This window comes from Euprymna scolopes, chromosome 22, assembly GCF_053919585.1.
Source record: "Euprymna scolopes isolate OS-2025 chromosome 22, ASM5391958v1, whole genome shotgun sequence".
NCBI classification, from domain to species: domain Eukaryota; kingdom Metazoa; phylum Mollusca; class Cephalopoda; order Sepiida; family Sepiolidae; genus Euprymna; species Euprymna scolopes.
Window position 1 is genome coordinate 105,026,221 of NC_136503.1, and position 18,010 is coordinate 105,044,230.

The 18,010-nt window shown below is 34.4% G+C and overlaps 1 protein-coding gene across 1 annotated transcript; it reads right to left on the reverse strand.

The window, feature by feature from the left end:
• Window positions 1–383: 383 nt before the first annotated feature.
• On the reverse strand, window positions 384–15,805 carry LOC145243600 (transcription termination factor 3, mitochondrial-like). Its single transcript, XM_080106587.1, has 5 exons — window positions 14,929–15,805; window positions 9,131–9,296; window positions 6,433–6,500; window positions 3,829–3,919; window positions 384–784 (listed from the first exon to the last, which is right to left on the reverse strand). The coding sequence occupies exons 1-5, from the start codon at window positions 15,778–15,780 to the stop codon at window positions 507–509; spliced, it is 1,455 nt and encodes a 484-aa protein (XP_079962713.1). The 5' UTR covers window positions 15,781–15,805; the 3' UTR covers window positions 384–506.
• Between the last annotated feature and the right edge of the window lie 2,205 nt (window positions 15,806–18,010).

Here is an 18,010-nt window from a genome sequence, read left to right on the forward strand (position 1 = left end):
CTTCAATCTATGGTCCCTCCTAGCTGGAATTTCACAAAAAATAACTCGACTAGTTACAACCATTAGCAACCATTTCCTCCACTGTCTATCTATGCCTAGATCTAAATGCATAAGCCGTTAACAAAGCTTCTTTCCTAGAACTGCCCGCATGTGGAGCACTGTTCTGCTGGTTTGCTTCCCAACCAACTACAATATTGAAACCTTCAAGTCCAATGTAAACAAGTTCTTTTTAAACTGTCCGCTTAAATAATCAAATTGTACTAACCTCACACTATTAACGTTTACTACACTACCACCTGACATTCATTAACTTCTATCCTCGAGTGGCCTTCAGACCTTGATAAGTGGTGAAAAATCTCACTTTAAAAATTCAAACAATCTAATCAGAGTTCAATGGCTGACTCAACGGATAATTTTTTTCTTGTTTATTTAGAAAATTAAGACAAAGATTAATATAAAAAGTCATTAAATAGACTTTTTTTCTTTCAAATATAAAAAAAAAAAAATTACAAGGTTTTCAGAAATTGGTTGAATTCTGCTGTTGAAGATTTTGCAATATCAAAACAAAAGGTTTTATCATCCTGAGAGACGAGAGCTTTAAGTGATACATAGTTCTCCTTAGTGGCATCGTACTGATCACGTTTCATGTGCTTCAAGAATTCATGGCGTTCTTTAATTCGATGCAGTCGCGTTCGGAAGATCTTCGGCCACTTTATCAACTGGGCATGAGTCAGGCCCATCTCGTTGTGGACGTAGACAAATACGTTCGTCAAATTATATTTATCTGCAAAGGAATAAAAAATATGCATAAAAATGGCGTTTCAACATGGTAACAGAAAAAATAAAAATGAAAACAACAAATGATACTGTTTTTCGTAATACGTGGACAGATTGAAAAGTCAGGTATGGCTGACCATATATGGAAGGAAAAGGGAAACCATCTATTGTTATGAAACCATCTATTGTTATAAAACCATCTATTGTTATGAAACAAAGCCAAAAATTATAGGTCCTGGATATGACCTGAAACTATATCCGATGGTGAAGCCCCACCTTGTGGGCCTTGCGGAGTGTGGAGCCACCCTTTAATTGCCATTGCTCCCAGGTCCACTCTGACCCGGAGTGGTAGTACCTGTTAGGGTCCCAACTATGGGTTAAATAGAATCTGACTTAAAAAAAAAAAAAGATAATCCATTAAAAATCGTTCCTCAAAATAACTACATTCGGCATTAAATAACCTGAAAAAGGTTGATATGCCGTAAAAGAAAAACAACCAACCAACCAAAAAATTATAGACAAAGATGACTCAACAAAGAGGCAACATATATGCTGAGTGACAATCGATTATTTAGTAGACAGTACAGAATTTAACATGATATGGGAACCATCTAATATATAAAAAGGAAAATGTATGTTAGTTTGTGTATGTCTGTGTGTTTTTTTTTTTTTTTACATGGAATTCACCACTTATCAAGGCCCAAGGGCCACTCGGGGATAAGAGTTATTGAGATGAGTATTACTTATTAATTTTATTTTATTACGGACCGTTATCCTCATCTTTTTTTAGTTGTTGTCTCACAACGTTTCGACCAACTATTCCTCTGGCCTTCGTCAGGTGGTATCTGCGACGGGATAGGAACTCCGAATCTTCCAACTGCATTCTCGGCAATTACTGCCTTCTATAGTTGTTGTATTTGTATGTCTGCCAAAAACTTTTGACAGACGCATCGGACCATGACAAAAATTGGTATCGTTAGAAAGATCAATCTCTTGGATGAAAAATATCTATAAATTGGCCAAAAAGATTAATTCTGTGCTGGTCAACTGGGCTATTTTTTGCAAGGACGGGTCACTTTTTGTGTCGACATTTTTGCAAATCATACACCTACCAATCTCAGCGTAGGTCTATAAAATGTTATTTTGAAAGCCCGTGACGTCATAAGTCGCCGTGACTGTGACAGCTTTTTTTCACCTCCTTTTCCTCTTTCACGTTACAGGTTCGAGTCTGCCTACTGCGGCTAATTTTTTTTTGTGCTCGCATGGGTACTTGTTACAATTTTGATTGAAACAAAAGTTATTTTGATTTTTTTTCTGGGTGTTGGTTGCTTAATAGCCGTAGTATACCACTTCTCTCCACTCGGGCAATGCCAGGTAGTCATGATAGTCTATAATATAAATTTTAGCTGTCTGTGTGTGTGTTTATGTGCATGTTTGTATGCCCGCAAAAAACTTGTCATCTGCATCGAAGCAGCCTGAACGTGGTTCCGTAAAAAGAGCGATCTCTTGAACACATAATATCGAAAAATTATAAAAAAATCATCACTTATTCCATGTAGAAATGTTAATTGTGCATATGCAAACAGTTCATTTGTTGTTTCATTTTAAAAAGCTAAACTTGCAATGTCATTAGATTAGATTAGGTCGTCGTGGTCCGATCGATAACGTGTTCGCTTACGAACTTAAGTTTTGCAAGTTCGTGCCCAGCATGCAGCATTTTTTTTTCAATTTTTTCTTCTCGTATCATTTAAAATTCTCTGCTTTTTTACGGACGTCCACAACATGACATTTTTTTTTCTTTTAATTACGTGATAAGATGGCACCCAAGTCTCGCTTTTCTTTTATTTGTTTAACCATATTTTACAACCGGGCAATGCCAGGCGCCCCTTCCCCAAAGAGTTATCGCGAAGTATAGACAATGGCAATGCCAGGCGCCTCTTCACACCAAAGAGTTATCGCGAAGTATAGACAAACAAAATTATATAGAAATCAGTTAGTTACAACTATTCAGAAAGTTTTATGAAAATCCAAGGCATCAATTTTTTTTTAATAAGCACAAAAGTGTCAATTTTAGCCATTTTAACCCGAAAGGCACCAGAGTTTTCCTGGAAAATCCGTTCTGTTACTTTTTTACTCATACCATGTTTAATGTTTGTGCAAAATTTCAAAAAATTCCAAGGCGTAGTTATTGAGAAAAGTTAGCTAGTTAATTATAGATAACAGATAATATGGTGCTTGTTAAGATAGAATTGACAAATCAATTTTTTTCAAAATATATCATTTTAAGCAAAAACAACATTACTTACTTAATTGTCATGTCGAAAATAGTAATATATCCAAAAATTATGAAAATTCACTCAATCTAGCGGGTGAATATAGAAAGTCAGATTTTTCTTCAGTGAACAAGTTGACCAGAGCCCTTGAACCGGCGCCACCTCTGTTGGGCCCTGGAGAATGCTGCTATGCCTCAACTCACACCTACATTAGTGAACACACAAACATACACAATATTTAAACCTTCTTTATCATCTGCTGATCTTGAAATATTCCCAACCTTTCTCGTTGAACTATATTTCTAATATGAAAAACAATGAACATTGACTCTTATTAAATATAATTTGTATAATTCTGTAATAATTCAATTGCTGTGATCTTCTATTTTTAAACACATAAAATATTTATTTATTTTGTTTTGTTTTATCATATAACGTTTCCCGTCTTTCTCACATTTGATTATAAACCCTGTGAAACTTTTTCAATAAAATCATTTCTCTAAACCGAAAATACTTCACCCAAATCCAAACTGCAAAATGTAACCCTCAGAAAAAGTGATGACTCCCCAAAGTACGGATCCCCAAACTGGTGACTCCCAAAACTGGCACATCCCTAAAGATCCGCACAAAGGGAAGTTCTGCCTAAGAATAAGATATCTTGGGAGTTGTTGCTAATTTCCTTTGATTAACTAAAGGTTGTAGTTTAAACCCCTGCAGTGGGAAGTACATATTTTTCTTCCTTCTTCGCCCACAAAATAAAATACTGATTTATACTAACTGGAAAGAAAAACCCGTGGAGTGATCAGGAAAATCTTTTGGAGATCAAAATTAGTAAATCCAAGGAACTCCTTCATCTGGAAGTGGATCTCCTGAAAAAATAAAAGGTGGAAATTAAAATGATGATTTTTTTTTTACAAGAATTAAAAAAGACAAAGAAACATTAAAAGAAAGTTTGAGGAGTTTTTTATTGGTACCCTCTCCCTGCATAACTATTTTTCAGACCCGTGTGACATCACATGGCCCCACCATGGGGAAAACTGATGGAGGGAAACGGTTTTGAAAGTCGATTTATCATATTTTTTTTAGGTTTTCGATTACTTTTTTTTATTGTATTTGAAAGATTAAAGCCTAAAGTTAATTCCTAAAAGGAAATAATATTTTTACATGTGAAAAAAAGTTTATAATGAAAAATGTTTTCATGGCGATATTCGGAAACCAACAAGTAAACTAAATTTTGAAGGTAAATTCATTGTAAAAATCTCTTGAAAAATAACAATTAGTTTTCTGGGACAATTTCAAATTAATAAAGGCAAGTTCTTAAATATTGAATTAAAAAAAATTCCTTGCTTACAACGAATAAATACCCCAAAATATCATTTTGAAGTGCGTTTTTTGCTCTATCAAATTGTGATATTCGTTACCATTCTCAATCTTTTTACTTTTTTTTTTTCTTTGCAGGCTTTTCAACAGCATCGACAAAATTTAAATCTACACGTTTTCTTATTCCAGTTCAAACTAGGCCGAAAAACTGCCAAGACAGTTCATGATATCAATGATGTGTTTGGCACAGGAACCACTAATGAACGTGTAGCACAACAGTGGTTCAAGAAATTTCGCAATGGTGACAAGAGCCTCGAAGTTGAAAACGGTCACAACCAGCCGACTGAAGTTGATAACGAACATTTGAAAGCCTAAATTGAAGCCGATCCTCGCAAAACCACATGAGAAGTTGCTGTTGAACTCAAGCTCGACCACTCAACAGTCGTTCGCCATTTAAAGCAAATAGGGAAGTCAAAAAAGTTGGATAAATGGGTGCTGCATGAATTGAACGATAATCAAAAAAAATCATTGTTTTGAGGTGTCTTCTATGCTCCTTCTGCACAACAAAAACGACCTATTTCTTGAGTGGATTGTAACGTGTGATGAGAAGTGGATCCTCTATGACAACCGGCAACATTTGGCACAGTGGTTGGATGCCAGAAAAGCTTCACAACACTTCCCGAAGCTGAAATTGCATCACAAAAAGGTTATGGTGACTGTTTGGTGGTCTGCAGCCGGTCTCATCCATCACAGCTTCTTGAATCCAGGCGAAAAAAATATGGTGAAGAAGTACTGCTGACAAATTGACAAAATGCACCAGAATGTATGTGCCCGAGATTGGTCAATATAAAGGGACCAATTCTCCTCCATGACAACATTCACCCGCATGTTGCTCAACTAACCCTGCAGAACTAATTGGGCTCATGTGGCATATTCACCAGGTCTCTCGCTCAGGGTACCAACTATGGGTTAAATAGAAACAGACTTGAAAACAACAAATATGTTCTATTAAAAAAACTTTTCTTCAAAATCTTTGGATTCGGCATTAAATAACCTGAAAAGGATTGATATGCCGTAAAACAAAAACAACCAACCAACCATCAGAAGTTCCAATGTATGTGCCCGAGATGGGTCAATATGAAGGGACCAATTCTCCTCCATGACAACGCTCGCTCACATGTTGCGCAACTGACCATGCAAAAGCTGAACGAATTGGGCTCCGAGATTCTGCCTCGTCTGCCATATTCACCGGTCCTTTCTCCCACCGATTATCACTTTTTGAAGTATATCGACAACTTCCTGTGCAAAAAAATGTTTCAAAAGCCGAGATGATGCCGAATCGGCCTTTAATGACTTCATCGCTTCCAGAACTCCGGATTTCTATGCTAATGAGATAAATAAACTTGTTTCTCTTTGGCAAAAAAAATGTGTCGATTCTAATGGTTCTTATTTCGATTAATAAAGTTTATTATGAAAGGAGTTATGATCTTTTGAAGATGAATGTCAAAAAGCTACATTATTTTTGCACTAACCTAATAAAGCCATAAAACATAGCTATCTTCATCCTTCAAATTGAGAAATAAAATCGCATAGCTTAAATAGAAATAACTCATAAGTTAAATGAAAACTTCTGTTTTTAAATGCAGATGATGTCGATCATAATAATTAAAAATAAATTAAATTAAATGTAAAATAAATAAATCAATAAAATAAATCAGCTTTATATAATATTTCTAAATAGAATACTTAAAACAATTCTATTACTAATTTGTAATAAAAATTGAAAGCTAATTATTAAAACAGATTTTATTTAATGTAATATGCAAATTAGATAACCTTTTGAATGGTGATTCCTTTTGAATAAATAGTATATAAAGAAATCATGCAGAAATAAAAAAGTATGTGCAAGTCTGTTAAACAGTGTACCTTTTGTATATATTAACCAAATCGTGAACAAACAAGATACAACTTTATTATAATAGATATATGATGTAACAAGTATGGAAAAAAATAAAATTAAAATTAATTCATTGTATCCCGGGCAACACTAGTATATACTAACCTTGATTGATTTTGCATTGTAACTGACCAATTTCGGAAGATGACAAACAACTTCACGTACTTGGCTGCCTGAAATCAATGAAAGAGGAAAAATGAGCAAAACAAAATGTAAGGAATACATTTATAAATTACCCCCTCCTCAAAAAAAAAAAAAAAAATCCTCCTGACGGACAATTAATTTGTTATCCCACTCAAAAAAAAAAAAAAAAAAAAAAAATTAATTGTCTAAATTACAGCTTTCGACCACATAAATTATAAATCTTTCAAAGCCCGAAAAATACTTTTTATTTATTTATTTTTTTTAATTAAAATCGGAATTTTTAGTTATGGAAGGTCTTAATAACTTATAATCTTGTACGTTTCTCCAACTCTCTAAATATTCTAATTTGTTATTTCACTTTTTAATCTTTCTATTTTTTTACAACTATGCATTACATAGACAGGAAAAATAGATTCATGTTTATTTTTTTTTGGGGGGGGGGGACTTGTCCAGACCCCCCCCCTTATATTAAAAAACAAAATCTGCATAATGTATATCCCCATGATGAAACGAAAACATCATGTTCTTAAAGTCATGTAGATTGATCAAGTAGTTTTGTTTTTAGATAAGAGAGTCAAATTTTATGAATATCGGAGAAGTGACTGTCTCACCTGCCATTTTAAAAAAAAAGTGAAGAAACAAAGGGAGATAACATGAACTGCCCGCCTGCGGAATTTTCTTCCGTTTCTTTGCTTTCCAACTGACTACAATATGGTCGCCTTCAAGTACAACGTGAAAAAATTCTTGATGAAACATCCCCTGATGTAATCCAATTTACCAAATTTCCACACTCATTAACTCTTATCCTCAAGTGGCCCCCAGGCCTTGATAAGTGGTGACCCCTTTGTAAAAAATCAACTGTGCTTATCTGCCATTCTGTCTCCAATAGGATCTTCCAATCACTCAAATACCGGCATTAAAATCAAAACAAAATGTCCCTCTCTATCGCAGCCTATCAATACTTAATGGCTAACTGGGAACACCTCAGATTGTTCATATTAGTTATACTCTTGCATTGCATGTTTAAAAAGGATGCGTTGTCCTCTACTGCATCTGACATTAAATGATTGGTTAACCATTGGCATAGAGCAGAGGTTTGCAACATTTTTTGAGCGAGAGGTCTAAAAAGTTATACTGATTAAAAGGAGGAGGGCCAAACAGCTTTGGCTAAATTGTCATGGAGGACAGCAATGTTATTAAATTATTTAGATTCTTAAGACTCCTATTTGTCATTTTCACAACGTTTCAGCCGATGTAACTTCTGACCTTCTTCAAGGTCCATCGTGCAGCGGTTAGAATACTTGGAAAAAATCAATTGTAAAATGTGATAGAAGGTTGAAGGTTCGATCCTCAGTGTGGCCGACCAAAAAATACAATTGCGAATTACTTAGGACCTCTATGCAGTCAGGGCTAATGAAACGAGAGCATACTACCGCCATGAAATAAATAAAGGGTCTCATTCGAAATTCCGTCCAAATTCCTGAGTTTGACAGAAACATTCCCAAGTTCGATAAGATACACCTGAAGAAGGTTGGAGGTTACATTGATTGAAATGTTGTGAAAATCACGCTCAAGATGAGAACAGTAGTCCAAAGAATCTAAATAATATAAATAATCAATCCACATCCCAAAAATCCATTTATTGTAAATAAATTTTTTGAGCATTTCAAGAAATCAAGTAATAAATACAATTATATCCTATATTACAATGATATAATTTATTTTACTATAGAAATATAGCCTTGTAGGAGATGTCCTTTTCTCTTCCCTGCAACCTCTTTCTCACAGAAGAGATGTTGCGAGTTTGTCTCTGCTTTATCGTTATTTTCATGGCAAGTGCTTGACTGAGCTCCAATCTATGGCCTCCCCTTGCCAAACTTTCACCTGTCTAGCAGAAAATACTATCAATAATTCCCCCCACTCTTTATCTGTGCCTAAACCTAAATTCCATGAACAAAGCTTCTTTCTTAGAAATGCACGCCTATGGAATTGTCTTCCGTTTTCCTGCTTTCCAGCTGACTACAATATGGCTGTCTTCAAGTCTACCGTAAACAAGTTCTTGATGAGCCGTTCCATATAAGTTAACAAATTTACCGAATTTCCATTACTAACGATTACTATATTGTCCAATTTCTACTGTACACTCTTTAACCCTTAGCCTCGAGTGGCCTCTCGGCCTTGATAAGTGGTGATGCCTATGTAAAAAAAAAAAAAAAATATCGAAACAAAAAAAAAGAAATTCAAATGCATCGTGAGTAAGATGGCAGAACAAACAAAATTCACTCAAGGGCTGGATTTAAAAGGTTGTTGACCCCTGTTATAAAGAGCTTCATACCTTCCAAGAAATTTCAACAGAAACCAAACTGCCAACCCTGATACACATGTACATACACATACACACCCACACACAAACATACACACGCATACACACAAAAAAACACTAACACGTGTACACACACGCACACAAATACACACATAAACACATGCACAAAGACACACACAAACACACATGCAAAATGCCTTTATATATAAGTAGAGATAGGGATATATTTGTAATTTTTCATTATTTTTGTAAAATGTCTGATGTCCCTCGGATGCTGAGAACATCCTGTATAAACATTCTTTCTACGAACCCAAACACAAAAGAAAAATGATTTACCTGTGAGTTTGAAGAGTTTTTGATAAAACCCGAGTTTTTCATCAATATTTGGAACAGACATTGACAATAAACGTGGTGCTCGGATCAGAATTTGCGGGATGTCCGTCTTTGGGAAATTTTTGGATTTAAAATATTCAATAATGGCTTCTAAGTCTTCAATATTAGCCTGTCATTAAAGAAAGGAAAGAATAGCAAAATTAAGAAAAACGCTTAGGAACATTTTGATTCATACAAAGTGTCCCAAAATTAAGCGCCTATTTTGAACTAGTAATCAAAATAGATGGGAGAAAAGACAGTGCCAAATTTTGTTACTCTGTTTTTATGAGAATTGTTTTATAAATAGAAATTAAAATAGATGGTTGGGTTTAAGGACACTCTGTATTTTATGAAGGACTTAAAATCGCTAAAGCAATATAATATGATACAATACAATATACAATATGATACAATACAATATACAATATGATATTAGGTTGTCCGGAAAATAATGGCCAATTTTCGAGAAAAAGTAATTATTAATCAAATAGGTGACACTAAACATTGAAATTAGTCAAAGTATGATCCTTGAACAGCCATGCATTTTTGCCATCTATCAACTAGATCATTTATGCCTCGTTGATAAAAATTCTTTGGCTTAGATGCTAAGAAATCTTTGAAAAAAGATTCAACCTCTGCATTAGATCTGAAAGTTTTGTTGCTTAAAAAAGCGGCTAAATGCTTGAAAAAATGGTAGTCTGTGGGCGAAAGATCTGGAGAATAAGGAGGTTGTGGTAAAGTTTCATATCCCAAGTCTGTGAGTTTCTACAGTGTCATTCTCGCAACATTAGGCCACGCATTATTGTGGAGCAGGATTGAACCACGCCTATTCACTAATGCAGATCTCAATTTTTGTAAATGATGATGCATTTCTTCGAGTTGATTGCAGGTAAACCTCTGCCGTGATGCTCTGATTAGCATCCAGAAAGCTGTAATGAATAGCACCAATTGCACACCACCAAACAATCAGCATAATCTTCTGTTGGTGAAAATTTGGCTTTGGAAAATGTTTGGGTGGTTCATCACAATCAAGCCATTGACCTGATCGTTTCCAATTATCATAAAGGATCCACTTTTCGTCACAGGTGACCATTCGGTCAAGAAATTGATCATTAATGTTTCGCAAAAAGAGCATCGAACACACTTCAAAACGTCGAGCTTGTTGATTTTCATTGAGCTCATGTGGGACCCATTTGTCGAACTTTTTCACCTTGCCAATTTGCTTCAGATGGTCCGACACTGTTGAACTGCTGACACCAAGTTCCCGAGACATTTCCCTGACACTTTGCCGTTGATTTTGCTCAAACATGGCTCTCAAATTTTCATTGTCAAGATTAGATGGCCGTCCTCTACCTTCTTCATCTTTAAGGCTCTCATCACCACTACGAAATTTCTGAAACCACCTTCGTACTGTTCTATCACTTGCGATGCCTTCTCCCCATGCCCTATTGATATTTGCAGTTGTTTGAGAAGCATTGTTACCAAGCTTAAACTCATGCAGGAAAAGTAATCGTAAGTCTTCTTTTCTCATATTCCAAATTATGGGCTCATTCGCTCATAAAACGTTTTCTGAAAGAAAAAAGTAAGAAATTATTAAAGAGCACATATAAATCAGTAATCATGTTGATGTTTACCTGAAATATAATAAAAATCCTATGATAAAATCCAATTTCAAAACAGACTTTCTGAAATGGCCATTATTTTCCGGACAACCTAATACAATATATACAATATGATACAATACAATATACAATATATCTGGCGGATTGGAATGCTGTCATGCAGGAGGAGGATACCTTTGCTGATATTGCCCAGCTTCTTGATTTTGTTAGTTACTTTAGCCTGGTTCCAGAAAACTGTGGGCATGACGTTGTCAGCGGAGGGCTGCACTCTTGCGTTCTTTGGAGGTGGTTAGTCCAACTACTTTCACTGCATTGACTGGGCTTTCAATTAGTGTTGGGACAATTAATCGGAATTAGAATCAGGAATCAGAAAAATCGAACTTTTTGGGGTATCGGAATCGATATTGGAATCAGTATCAGAATCGGAAAAATTTGTATTTATTTTCCGATGCCAAAAACGATTCCTTTAATTATCTCTGTTTTTTATTTGATTTTGTTTGAAACAAAATCTTCACTGCTGGTAGTAATAATAAAATAATGAATATTTATTGATTCTAAATTACCAGTCAAACTAAAATCTATAGATCACCCCCCCCTTCACAAGTGTATTTTCACGTTTGAGCAAAATATCTGCACACTGAACATGTGTTTTTACAGTAATCGGATAAAAATAACACCTTTATTGTAAATATTTTGAGATTTATAAAGAATCGGAATCGGTAATTGTATCGGAACCGGGAAAAATATTAGAATCGTCCCAGCACTAGTTTGGCTATGAAATCCTTCCCATCTCTCTAATCATCTCTCTAAATTTCACGCTTTCCGAGCCATGAAGTTGCTTTTGAAAGGAAAGTGTTTTCCAGATGATGCAACCTTGATTTCCAAAGTCATGTCAAAACGGTCCCCAGAGCTGCATTAAACGATGGGAGAAAATTTTGTTACTCTGCTTTTCCGAGAAGTGGTTTTAGCTGCCCTGATGAGTTGTGATACAACGAAACAGTACTATATGTGGATGACAATTAAAGCCCCCCCCCCTCTTTGGGTTGAGCACTTTGTAAATATATTTTCACCCGACGCGTATTTAAAGCAATTAAGCGAAGCCCACTGTTAATTTGTTTGTAAAGAAACTTATGGTTTGAGCACTGTAAGCGACGGGCGGGTGTGGATTTAATACACACTCATGGAGAAATACTTACGGCACTGATTTGTGGTCCGATAGTTAGAACAGCCGACTGTCAACTCAACAGTTGTAGGTTCGATCCATGGCTGGGGAAAGGTGTATGTCTAGCCGCACTGATGAGTTGTGATACAACAAAACAATATTGACAATAACAATAATAATAAGGATACTAGAAAGCTGCTTGGCTAACGAAAATCTCAATAGAAGATGCGCATATAAAAACGACAAACAACCACAGAATTCGCGCATAAGCCTGAAGAGTCCTAGAGCGGATGAAACGCGGAATATTCAGTGTAGCTTAATCGCCATATACATTTTATAACTTACTAACTAGCTCTACCTACGTATTGAGCACTTTTGAAGTAAATACTTAAAGTTTACGCATAAATCTATACTTTCGTATATTAATTTTATGTGAGTAAATGAAGTAGTTATATATATATATATATATATATATATATACATACATACATATATATACATATATTTATATATATATATATATATATATTTATATATATATATATATATATATTTATATATATATATATATTTATATACTCATTCCATTTGTGATTTTTTCCAAGGAATTCTGCCTTTTGGATCATTTTGGCCCTTTTGGAACTTACCTGTTGGATTGGAAATTTTTAATTCTACCGTGTTTGGATTTTACCATTCTTGGATTTTTTACCCTTCACAGGACTATCCATTCATGTGAAATCTTTTTATCATTTTTCTTTTACCTCCTACTCCCCTTACCTCACCCTTTTTTTAACCAAGTAAGATCTGTGACTTATCTGTAGTTTCACTAAATACTTTTACATGCAAAATCCGATCCCGCATTTTGCTAATTCCTGCCCTCTGATGAGAAGGAGAGTATTTCAAGATGTTTTTTAACATGTTTTATTAATCATTTGTTCATATTATAAGCTCTATTTCCTTTTCGGTTTTATTGAGCTTTTACATCTGGTTGAGATTACTTTACTTGTAAATATTAACTCTTTAATATTTATAATATATTTTAAGTTTACCATTTTGATTACCTTGGTAAACTTATTGTAATTTATATATATATATATATATATATATATATATATATATATATATAAGCATTCATTCTCAGACCTTGGTCTTTGTAATATTCACTCTTAGACAATAATCTTTGTAACATTCACTCTCAAACTTTGGTCGTGGTGACATTCACTCTCAGATATTTAATTTCCATAACATTTCTTCAAATCTTGTAACTTTGTTTGCAACGAGAGAAGTTTAACGAGAGAAGTTTCTGGAACATCTGTTATATTCTGGGCATGGCAACCAGTTTCCTAATTAGAAACATCCTCACTCCCACTAGGTACATCCTTCTCAATTAAAGATTTAATTTCAATCCATCTTGACGGGCCTTTCATTGGGTTTTCTGGGTTTGTTGCTGATTTTAATAGACAGAGTTTTCAGCATCATTATCATCTTGGCTGGTGCCGTGGTGCTGTCATTTGAATGTTTTTAATGAAGAGTAAACAGAATCTTTAAACTTTTGCAACCTACACCGAATGGTGTAAGTCATTCAAATAAATATAGCTTTATTAAAAAGTTTTGTTCAAATAATTTTATCAAAACGTTTTGTTTAAAAAATTTTATTAAAAAGTTTTGTTTAAATTATTTTATTAAAAAGTTTTATTTTAATAATTTTATTATAAATTTTTATTTAAATAATTTTATTACAAAATGTTGTTTAAATAGTTTAATTAAAAAATGTTGTTAAAATAATTTTATTAAAAAAATGTTGATTAAATAAAAATAATGTTTCCTAATAAAAAAAAAAATCTTGCCGGACCATTGCCCCCCCCCTCCCAACAACTCGTTTTTTTTTAATGTTTGTTTATAGAATGCCGTGTGAAGGTCAAGGTCAACCAGTGTTGACCCAAAGCTGTTCCTATAGGTTTGCATATCTGATGGGGTCTTTAAACCCTAATGGATCTAGACTTGAAAACATTTAAACAAAATTCCATAGTATACTTTATGCATCGTGACATTGTTGTTAGATCCAATTACTACAGGGTGACCCCCCGCCCAAAAAACGGGCCCAACTCTAATTAGGCCCTGTTTCTTATTGTTTTGTCCACATGAAATGAAACTTTGGTCATAACTAGTTTATTATATCCAAAACATCACATCAAAACACTAGGGTCTTTGGCCTTTTTTTCTCCATTCTACAGCATATGTTCTAGATGGCCTCCATTTAGCTTTTCTTTTTTTGGGTCACCCTATATATATATATATATATATATATATATATATATATATATATTATTTATATATGATTTAATATATAATTTATATAACTATCCTTATAATATTGAGCATTTTTTGGGTCACCCTATATATATATATATATATATATATATATATATATATATATATATATATATATATATATATATATATTACACAAAGAGCATCGCTTAATATGCTAATGATAATTTGTATATCACTTCCCAATATGCTCAACCCAAGTTGGGAAGCATTATAGTCACCCACATTCAGTACTGTTTCACAGTTCATCAGTGCGGCTTGACAAGCAACTACCTCAAACCAGGATCGAAACCCAACCGCCCAAACACAAGCCGGAGCTTCTAACCATTGCGTTATTCAGCTGCTACTGTTGCTTATATAAATATATATATACGGGGTGACCCCCCCCCCAAAAAGGGCCCCAGTTCTAACTAGTTTATTATATTCAAAACATCACATCAAAACTTAAGGGTCTTTGACCTTTTTTTCTCCATTCTACAGCATATGTTCTAGATGGCCTCCATTCAGCTTTTGTTTTTTTTTTTGGTTACCCTGTATTAGACACAATCCTAAATAGTAACGACTTACGTCCAAGTAGCAATATGGCTTTTTTGGCGTGAAAAAAAGTCAAAAAACAACAAAAAGAATTTAATGAGAATCATACATACTTTAAAGATAAAAGGATTCTTTGTGATGATCACAGCAAGCTGGTCGCTCGGAACTCCGACGTCCTTCAAGAAGAGCAAATAAGGTTTGACATCCGATTCAAAATCGAGTTTGAGGATAAGATTAGCAGCTTCATTGAACTTCTCGATGCGCGACAAATCAACACCGAGGCTGATCAATTGTTTGAGGGTCTCGGATTCACTAACATAAACGGTTAGATTAGAGGAGGTTGCCATGTCGGTATATCGGCTCCGATTCAATTCTATCGTTGCTTCTTCAGCTTCCGAAGGTGACATGACCTCTGAATCTCTAATAATGGTAGATATTTTATCACTTTCAAAAAAAGGTCTGGAAATTTCTCGGGTGTCTTTGAAATTGGCTGGTTCTCTGCTGGAATCAATACTAAGCGATAGCTTGCGATGAGTCGTTTCAGCATCATTAGATTGGAACGCATCAGGTTGTGCGTCAGCATATTCTGTTTTGTGGCTGGGGTCTTTTATTTGAAATGTCGTACAGCTGTCACTTTTAATCGCCTCTGGTAATAAATCGGAGCGATTTTCATGCTCAGCTGTTTTTAATTCAGGCACCGTCGTCTTATCAAATTGTTTGATGGTGCTGACAAGTTTCCTGTAATAATCATAATGTTCTTTAGGGTCTCGTCTTTTATGAAGAATGCTTTCATTCTCCGATGGAATTTCTGCTTCTTCTACTAAAGAGGAGGATTCTTCTTTATTGTGGCATTGAAAAGCCGACAGAGACACGGGACGTAGACCATATTTGTAAAGGCTTTGGTAAACAGTTAGCACTGTTCTTTGCTTTTGACGAAGGACAACCAGTAAACACCTCAAAGACATTGTGACGGACCTAGAAATATAAGAAATGAAATAAGCATGAAAACTTGTAAGTAATTTATAAAGAATTTCATATAATAATTTGGGAATTAAACGCTAAGACAAATCTATATATATAAAAACGAAAATGTGTGTGTGTGTGTGTGTGTGTGTGTGCACTTTTTGTGTATGTCCACTATCACTTACAAGTGTTTATATACACCCTAGATAATAATATTTACAATTTGCGAACGCGCGTCGCGTCTAGATTTATTTACATCGAAATTTTACACGATTCTCGCTATTTCGGTCGTCTCATGTTGGTTCAGCTTTTTCGTATAAAATCGAAACTGATGTGAAACTAGGAATGTTTGGTCAATGTCAGTTTTCACCGTCATATCAGACAATTGGTTTCATTTGGATACTCCCCTAATAAAGGGGGAGCTAGTTTTAAAGTTGGGTAAAAACAAAAACCCAAAACAACTACCTTGCAGTTAAAATTTACTGCGGAAACATTAAATGCGTTTGACCTCATTAAACACGCACATCACTTTTTAATGATTTTATTTCACACATTCTTAATTCTCTGCCATCGTAGTGTGGTAGGAATCCATCAGCCTATTAACCTCAAGGGTTCGGGTTCGAGCCTAACTGCCTACCAAAACTTTTTTTTTTCTTAACACTGGGTACCCCACCCCTCGCTAGTAAAGATATAAAATAAATTATCTATATATATAAAAGCGAAAATGTGTGTATGTATGTATGTGTGTTCGCTTATTGTGTATGTCTGTAAAAGGTTTTTTCCGTTGGACTTTTCGGTCGGCTCATTCCTTCTTAAAACTTTTTATATCACATCTAAATGATAATATATATGAGTTACGAATGGGGTTCGCCTGTCTATTCAATTTGTCCGACTTTCACGTTTTATTTTTTCCAGTCAATGTCGACTTCGTCATATCAGACAGGGGAGCGAGTTTTTAAAAACAAACAAACCGATTTATTGACCTCATTAAAAACTGTCCCGCACAAAATGCTAACTGCTGAATACCTATCGCCGTCACGTCAATCAAAAACGCGCACCTGTTTTTTTTTTCACATTTTACTATTTTCCAACTGCGCGTCGTCAAGGCTTTGTTTTTTTTTCACGGGCACCTGTTTTTTTCACACACACCTGCAAACACCCGGGCAACGCCGGGTACCCCTCGCTAGTATATATATAAAAGGCAAAATGTATGTGTTTTTGTATGTCTCACAAAAACTTTCGACACAGGTGACGGATTTTCACGATATTCATATCATTTTGAAGCTCGACCCTTCGGACGACAAATATCGAAAAATTGGCTAAAAACATTAATTCCTTCACTCTCAACTGGGAACATTTCCACAGGGAGCGGTAGCAAAAAATCGTTCCTTCATGACAAGTTAGCCATATACACATGTGCAAAAAACGGTCTTTCTTGAATTATTTTAACTATTAAAAAAACGACCCAATTTTGCTGACGTGCTCATAGCTCAGTCACTTAAGGAGCAGCGTCGTTATTTTAAGATTACACGTTCAAACCGAGATGTAAGATCTTTTTTTTTTTTTTTTTAATTTTTAAAGTTTTAATATTGGAGCAGGGTTATTTATGTCATTTTTTTCGTGTTTTTTTCCATCACGTTAGCTGTTTTTTTTTTGTTTTTGTCTTTCTGATTTTTTTAAGAAGTTTTAAAATCGTTCGCTTACATGTTCGGTTTTTTTTTTCATCACGTTCGCTGTTTTTTTTGTTTTTGTTTTTCTGATTTTTTTAAGAAGTTTTAAAATCGTTCGCTTACACGTTCGTTTTTTTTTTTTTTTTTTTCATCAGGTTCACTGCTTTTTTTTGTTTTTCTGATTTTTTAAAGAAGTTTTTTAGCTTACACGTTCGTTTTTTTTTTTTTTTCATCAGGTTCACTGCTTTTTTTTGTTTTTCTGATTTTTTAAAGAAGTTTTTTAGCTTACACGTTCGGTTTTTTTTTTTTTTCATCAGGTTCACTGCTTTTTTTTGTTTTTCTGATTTTTTAAAGAAGTTTTTTAGCTTACACGTTCGTTTTTTTTTTACTTTCGCTTATTCTTTATTTTCCATTTTGTTTTTATTTACCCCTACAACACACCTCCAAACACTCGCTAGTCTAAAGTTGGGTTTTCTTTTTATTAAAAGCCTACTGTTTCTATTTAAAAATTATCAAAATAAACTTTTTAATATACTGTTATGGATATGCAAACGGCGTGAAA

What these genes read in the sequence shown, in the direction of transcription:
- LOC145243600 (XM_080106587.1), bottom strand. Translation starts at nt 15,780, where the DNA reads ATGTCTTTGAGGTGTTTACTGGTTGTCCTTCGTCAAAAGCAAAGAACA. An exon ending in AAAACTCTTCAAACTCACAG is followed by an intron (nt 6,501 to 9,130) that starts GTAAATCATTTT and finishes CATTGATTTCAG; the next exon opens with GCAGCCAAGTACGTGAAGTT. An exon ending in TCCACGGGTTTTTCTTTCCA is followed by an intron (nt 785 to 3,828) that starts GTTAGTATAAAT and finishes ATTCCTTTGCAG; the next exon opens with ATAAATATAATTTGACGAAC.